Source organism: Corapipo altera, unplaced genomic scaffold (assembly GCF_003945725.1).
Source record: "Corapipo altera isolate COAL_440 unplaced genomic scaffold, ASM394572v1 193, whole genome shotgun sequence".
Lineage (NCBI taxonomy): Eukaryota > Metazoa > Chordata > Aves > Passeriformes > Pipridae > Corapipo > Corapipo altera.
The window spans coordinates 131,414-139,119 of NW_020884996.1; the positions used below are offsets into that span (position 1 = coordinate 131,414).

At 51.6% G+C, this 7,706-nt stretch overlaps 1 protein-coding gene across 1 annotated transcript in view; it reads right to left on the reverse strand.

Moving 5' to 3' along the window:
- The window catches only part of LOC113958402 (perilipin-3-like), a gene marked incomplete at its 3' end in the record, with an annotated part of 4,941 nt that extends 2,265 nt beyond the window's left edge, over window positions 1–2,676 (reverse strand). The window contains exons 1-4 of the mRNA XM_027666599.1: window positions 2,617–2,676; window positions 1,977–2,172; window positions 1,292–1,374; window positions 36–455 (exon numbers count right to left, since the gene is read on the reverse strand). Coding sequence (XP_027522400.1) covers window positions 36–455; window positions 1,292–1,374; window positions 1,977–2,172; window positions 2,617–2,676 — 759 coding nt within the window. The remainder of the gene's footprint in view (window positions 1–35; window positions 456–1,291; window positions 1,375–1,976; window positions 2,173–2,616) is intronic.
- Between the last annotated feature and the right edge of the window lie 5,030 nt (window positions 2,677–7,706).

Here is a 7,706-nt window from a genome sequence, read left to right on the forward strand (position 1 = left end):
GCAGCCCCTACAGCTGCACTGATGGTGGAAGCAACAGCAGACTTGGTCCTGTCCACACTGTCCTCCACAATGTGCTTACTGAGGTCCACAGCCTCTGTCACCTTGTTGGTCACCAGCTCCTTGGCACCTTGGGCAGCCTCCACAGCGTTGACAATGGTGGAAGCAACAGCAGACTTGGTCCTGTCCACACTGTCCTCCACCATGTGTTTGGTGACATCCACGGCCTCTGTCACCTTGGTGGTCACCAGCTCTTTGGCTCCCTGAGCAGCCTCCACAGCACTGTTAACAGTGGAGGTGACCACTGACCTGGTCAGCTTGACACTGTCCCCAACCACATTTTTGGTGAGGTCCACAGCTTCGGTGACTTTATCAGCCACGGCTTCTCTGGCCTCACAGGCAGCGTCCATGGCAGATGTGACCTTGGTGGAAACCAGCTGCTTGGTGTCCGAGAGCACCTACAGCAGAGGGAGAGGCAGAGAAAGATATTTTAGGGGATAAAAAAAAGTATGTGTCCAGTTCTGGGCCCCTCAGTTCAAGAAGGACATTGAGGGGCTGGAGCAGGTGCAGAGGAGAGCAACGAGGCTGGGGAAGGGACTGGAGCACAAGTGCTGTGAGGAGAGGCTGAGGGAGCTGGGGCTGTTCAGCCTGGAGAAGAGGAGGCTCAGGGGAGACCTCCTCACTCTCTGCAACTCCCTGACAGGAGGGGGGAGCCAGGGGGGGTTGGTCTCTTTTCCCAGGCAACCATCAGCAAGACAAGAGGGCTCGGTCTGAAGCTGTGCCAGGGGAGGTTTAGGTTGGAGATTAGGAAGAATTTCTTTGCAGAGAGGGTGCTCAGCCCTTGGAATGGGCTGCCCAGGGAAGTGGGGGATTCTCCATCCCTGGAGGTTTTTAAGCTGAGACTGGATGTGGCATCAGTGCCATGGGCTGGGAACCACAGCGGGGTTGGATCAAGGGTTGGACTTGATGATCTCAGAGGTCCCTTCCAACCCAGCTGATTCTCTCATTCTATAATTCTATGATTTCCTCCCTGAAAAACCCTTTCCATGTCGGTTAGTTCACTTGCAATCTGTGGGGGAGCTGGGGAGGTCAGGACACCCATAACTCACATGGACATGTTCACTCCCACATGTTGAAGGCACCTCTGCAGCTTTCCCCAGCTGGCAGTGCCTCCTCTAACCTATTCCAGGGACTGGCCTGACACAGCCCTGCTGAAGTTTATTCCCTCATATTCTTCTGTACCCAAAACAGGTCCATCAAGCCACGGATTTCCCAGGAAAAGCCTTTTCTCTACCTTGTCTGCTGGCTGCTGAAGGAAGGGCAAGTTCTCCTCCAGCTGATCCAGTCCTTTGCAGGCATATTCATTCACAAGTGCAACTAGGAGAGACAACAGGTACCAGTTTATCCTTCAGTTTGGGGAGGGAGTTTTGATCCTACAATGCCCGGTTCAGGATACACCCATGAAAGCAAGGCCAAAAAATGTAAATCACCATTCTAGGGTGGGACATGTGTGGTTGTCTCGTTAAAAAGTGAACAAACCCTACAATTTGGCAGGTTCAAATAGTCTCCACTTTGCCTTCCCAGCTTTCTAGCTATAGAATTTCCTCCAGCTGGAGTGTAGCACTTGCCCTTGGCGGGTAAAGCAATGGGTTTAAAGGGTTCAAAAGTGTTGGGATGAGCCAGACTGAGCTATATCCAAGATGGACACTGCTCCTACCAGCTGGGATGGTCAGAACTTGGGAGTGACAGAGAAAGAAAAGGCAGTTTCTACTTTGTAACTTAAAGAGACCAAATTGTTTCTGCCAGTAACAGTTTGTGTCCATGAAATTCAGCATCCAGGAGCTGCTGAGTGGGAGACCCAGCGCTAGGATGAGCTACACCAGGGTGCTGTAGGAGCTGGGGATCACCCACCAGGCACATGAAAACCCCCTCCCCACCTACTCCTCTGTTCCCAGGGTCTCTCCAGCCCCTGCACTCACTGTGTGGCTCCAGCTGGTTCAGGATGGGCTGTGCCCCTCCGACCACACTGCCCACTGCCACGGCAGCCACCGTCTCAGCCACGTTGCAGACACCACTGAGGCAAGGGTGGGACTCCTTGGTGTGGTTGTAGGCAGAGGAGACCAGGTTGAAGGCAGAGTTGAGCAAGGGCAAGCTGGTCACTCGGGTGACAGCACTCTGAAACCCAGGAGAAACAGTGACATCAGAGCCCAGCCTCGAGCTGGGGGGTGAACACAGCCATGGGTCTGTCCAGAAAGGTCCCAAGGGCACAGCAAACCCACCTCCTAATCCTTCTTAAACTCAGGGCTGGGAATACTCATCCCAAGGCCTCTACCAAGCCAGGGTTAACAGTCTGAGCTCTGGGCTTGTGGATTCTGAGTCACGCTGGTTTCAGCACCAAAGCAGATGTGGAAGTAGGACCTGTAAGCTCATGTTTCAGAATTACTTGCATCACTTGAGCCAGTCCAGAAGCTCTCTGGAGCCAAACAGTTTCCTCCTGTGTTAAGGGAGTTTCGATTTGGCCACAGCTTCGTGTGGTTTATCTTTCTGTGCCCCCACCCTGGTTTTGGGGAGGGCTGGCAGAAGTTTTCCAGAGTTGTTTAGTGTTGCTCTGGCACCTACCGCTTGCTGCTGCTCCTCAGCCTTCAGCAGGTCTGGTTTTGGGGTCTTTCCTGAGGCCATACTGAATTCAGCTGCAGCTGAAAGGAAAAACAAGGGTTTAACAACACAAGTGCAACTTCATTTCCTCCAGTGAAATGAAATCCTACCAAAACAGGTGAAAAGCAGAGGGCAACAAAGCTGGGATCCACCTTTCAGCTGTGCCAGGGGTGGTTCAGGTTGGGCATCAGGAAGAATTTCCTCACTGAAAGGGTTGTTAAACATTGCAAGGGGCTGCCCAGTGACCATCCCTGGAGGTGTTCAAAGGACAACTGGACATGGCACTCAGTGCTCTGGACAATCAAAGGTTGGACTCAATCTTGGAGGTCTTTTCCAGCCTCAATGATTCTGTGTCCTAGACACATCAGTGGCATCACTTCCTTGCAAGTGTGTGAAGGTATCTGAGAGGCTCCATGATTTATGATGGGCAAATATCTACACAGGGCCAGGACTGTGTTCAGTCACCTCCCTCAGGCCCCAAACAGCCACCACTTTAAACAGCCACCTACTTATTTTATTGCTGATAACATTTCACTGGCTAAAAGTTGCAGGTTGGAAATAGGTGAGAACTGTCTTATCTGTCATGTCTTTGCTCTGGGTGGTGGGGTGACCATGGCTGGACACCAGACACCCACCAAAACCACTCCATCACTGCCCTCCTCAGCTGGGCAGGGCAGAGAAAATATAACAAAAGGTAGAGATATTATATATATCTATATATATGTCATATATATAAATATAACATGAGTGGACATAAGGACAGGGAGGGATCACTCACCAATTATTGTCATGGGCAAAACAGGCTCAATTTGGGGAAAAATTAATTTCTTACCAATCAAATCAGAGTGGGATAATGAGGAATAAACCCAGATCTTAAGACAACTTCCTCCCACCCCTCCCTGCTTCCCAGGCTCAACTTTACTCCTGAGTTCTCCACCTCCTCCCACCCAGCAGAGCAGGGGGACAGGGAATGGGGGTTGTTTATAGCCCCTTTCCTCTGGAGTATCCTCTGCAATGGACATTCAGATGAGTTAATTTGGAGTCACCCCCCTTTGCCTGTGTTCATAGGGAAGGACTTTTTTCAGCTTCTCCAGCACTGCCAACTCCAGCACCACTGGCAGGCTCAGGGCTCTGAAATCCCATGGAGTTTTCCCAGGAGGATGAGCCAGGTTTCCCAGTTGCAACATTCCAGCTTGAATCTTACCTTCCCATCCTACTAAACAGGAAATCTGTCCTCACTTGCTGTGAAACCAAGGCTCAGAGGCATTCTCATGACATAACAGGATTAAAGAAATGTAAAATGATGCAACAATTTAAATGTGTGTTGCCCTCCCCAGGACAGAGCTCAGTTGGTATCTGGACACTCCAGTATTGGCAATAAATCCAGGATTGCTGCTCAGCCTTAGTCAGGCACAGCAGGGATTTGTGCACATTTGTTCTTCAGTACAGAGTCTGTTTTCCTCTCCTTTACCAGTTAATTCCTATTCTTAGATTTGCTGCAGCATTTTCCAATGGAAAACTCTCAAACCAAAATTCCTCCCAGACTGGATTCCCAAGCCACACACTGCTCCAGGCTCCCTGGCAGACTCTACCCCCAAAAAAACTTGCCATCTGATTCATGGCAGAGCCCATTGTCTTGTTTCTTGTGTTCTTTGCCTCATGTAAGGTTTTTATTTTACTGAAAAAAGGGAACAGAGCTGTGGAGAAGCAGTGAAACCAGCAATTGTGAGCCCTGGGCTGGGCTCTGACACTGGCCAGAGACATCTCAGGAGGTGACTTGGCAAAACATCAAATATTGCTGCATTAACCACTCAATTAGTCAGAATTCAGTGAGATTTGAGCAGGGCAGGGATGCAGAGTTGTCACCTCCAGCCCCTTCCAGCCAGGAGCCACAACACTCCTCTGGGAATCCCACCTCATTTAACTGCACAGCAAAACCAGCTTGAACTTCACCAGCCTGGGAGAACTTGCAGAAAACTGCTCCCTACAAAGCAGGGCTTGAATGTCAAAATCTCAGTCCCAAAGTCTGGGATTTGGTGCCAGTGGTTGTTCCTCTTGCTTTGCTTTCAGGCAGGTTTGCTGTTCCTTTGAGTCCAAGCAGGCTGACTCAGGCCAAAGCACAGCTCTTTCAACACCACCACAAACAACCCCTTTGCTCAGTTATTTTACTTCCAAACAGGTGGGAAAAGCTCAAACTGTGGAGTTTGACACCGTGGTCTCAGTGTCAGGGTCAGCACAGACAGGGAGGAAGAGGAGAGGATGGAAATCAGAAATAACTCCTTGGCTGATATAAAACCTGACAGAAGGTTAGAATCCACCTCTGAAGTACAGAGGATTAATTATGGATGCAGCCTTGTCAGGGATAATCCTTCAGCACAGTCATGTTAGAACAAGGTTTGCTCTCTGTGTAGGAGAAATCCACGTGTTGCAACACCAGGATTTGCAGTGTGGGCAAATCTCCACAAACCCACAGCGTGGTTTCATTTTCTCTTTCCCCTGCAAAAGTGCTGAACAGCCCTTGTTTTACTTCAGGGACTGCAGGAAAACACAGTGCTTGGCAACTCTGGGTCAGCTGCTCCAGAGGGCACAGCCAAGGCAGGATTTTGCTGGGAGTGGAAGTCCCAGCGGGCAGAGGAGCAGGAACAGCATCACTGGTTGCTTTGGTTGTGGTTTGCTTCATATGAAAGTGAAGAGCAGATGATTTCATACCATTACTGCATCAGAAATATTAGGTCACTGCTGGAGAAAGTTCTTGAAACGGTGGTTTCAGGGCGATGAAACTCTGCAGTTGCACTTTTCTGGGATCAAGGGCTGAACTGCTGAATTGTTGCCCAGTTGGACACAGGTCTGAATTCAGTGAAAGAGAAAGGGCTGGCACCAAACAGCAGGACAGTGGCACCAAACCCATCCAGCTGCTCCATTTCCCTGCCTTGGTCAGGCTCATCCCACACTGGCCTGGCAGAAGAGCCAGCAACTTTCCTGCTGGGATCAGCACCTCCCTGATTTCTCTCACTCTGACTGTGATCAGTGTACACAGAGCTGGTTCTTTAACTCCCCTTGGCTGAAAGGTTCCTATTTTCCCTGTGGAAAGCAGCTCTGCTCCACAAAAACAGGATGCTGGTGTGTTGTCCTGCAGACACCAGTAGGATCTTCACGTTCAGGAAGCTTTTCTCCCTTCCAGAGGGATTTTACCTTGGGAAGTCAGAGCCACAGCCAGGGGGGCTGGTTGAGTAGCTTAATTGCTGATTCCTTATTGACCATTGAGGAAAACAAAGCTAAATTTAGTGCTTTAGATCTGAGCAGGGAGGGCTAATCAGGGCAGAGGTATTTGTGGTTAAAGCACTTACCTACATTCCTGTCGAGATTTGCCACTGATACCCCAGTTCCCAAAAATGCACAATTAGGTCACAGGATGTCTGTGGGGAATGGGCTGCAAATGCTCCTGAGGGCAGAGGCTCTTTTAGGAGGAACATCCAATGGTTTCCAGCTTTGGCCTCAGGGCATTAGTTTCAGGGGGACTGGCAGAGTTGCCCTCTCACCTTTCTGGATAAACCAGCAGCGTTAGGGAACCTCAAAGATCAAAAAATCACCTCTGCAGATCAGGCAGGGCTTCCCACACACAGCCTTCCAACAGGAATTAAACACCACAACCAGTGGCCATCACTGGGGCAGTCACTCCTTGGAAAAGAGATATTTTAAGGAAGACGAGAGGAAGTTTTAATTAAAACAGCTTCTCAGCACTTCTTCCCAGTTTTTCCAGGAGGGATAGACCTCTTGGTTTCAGCTGGAAGCTGTAACTTGCAGAGCAAGCAGCTCAACACATTTTCATCTGGAAGTTTCAGCAGAACCAGCTCCAGCAATTGAAATCCTTCCCAGTCATCCCCAGTCCTGGGTAGCCACCAGCACATTGAAAATCCTGTTAGTCCTGAGAAACACTGAACTGATCCAGTTTGCCAGTGCTCCCTCCAGGGATTCCTACACAGCTGCAAGGACACGGGGCTCTTGAGCAAGAGGTTCAGTCCCCTTGTCACCCAGCCACCCCCTTCCCAAACACCATTATCGTGCCTACACCAAACCATCATGTGAAAGGGCCCCGGGCAGTGCTGTCACAGGAAGGGAATGCCCGACTGATCACCTGCCCCCAGAGCACCCACTGCTCCCCACACCATCACCAGTCCCTCACGTGCTGCCCCTGGGTGGGAGTCACCTCCTGGCACAGCCGGGATCTTCAGCGGGCAACAAGCAGAAAAGAACTTTTAAACCCAAAACTTCTCCATCACAGATCCACGGAGTTACCAGGGAGCCATCCCAGAGCTAGGAAGGAGCCTTCGGGGAAGGATTTGAGTCCCGGGATGGTTTGGGTTGGAAAGGACCTTAAAGATCATCTCATTCCACCCCCCAAGCCTTCCAGCCCTTCCCCAAGGCACACAGACACATCATGACAGTGTAAAATATCACCTTTGGCCTCAAAAAGCCAAGGCATCCCCCCAAATCCCCAGAAAGCAGCAGGGGCACAGCACCCGGCTCCGTGATTTCCCAGGGAGCTGGGAAAACCCCGTGGGCACACACAGAGCCCCCGAGCAGCTCCCTGGGGCCAGGAGCCAAGGGCTGGAGGGATGGAGCCAGGTCCACCCCAGCGAGAGCTGTGAAGAGCCCCTCGAGAAATGAGGCTGCAGAACCCCTGCGAGAACAGAGGCAACCTTGGGGAGTCCCCCCCTGGGCCCCAAGACAAGTCACAAACCCCACACGAGCTCCACCTGCCCCTCCTTGCACTCCAGCCCAGCCTTACCTGGCTCAGCCCAACCTCAGCGGCTCCTCCGCTCCCGGCACTGGCAGGACTGGGAGCACTGGGCGTCGCCCCAAATAAATACCCCACGGGGCTGATGGGCAGCTCAGGGAGCCAATTGGGAGGCTGCAGGTGCCACCCTGGCCAATGGGGAGGGGGTGGGAGAGGGAGGGGCGGGAGGTGGAGGGGGTTAGGGGAGGGTCTGGGGGTCCCTCAGGGCCCTGAGGGCACTGGGCAGTGTGGGAGCTGTTGTTTGTCCCCCCAGCAG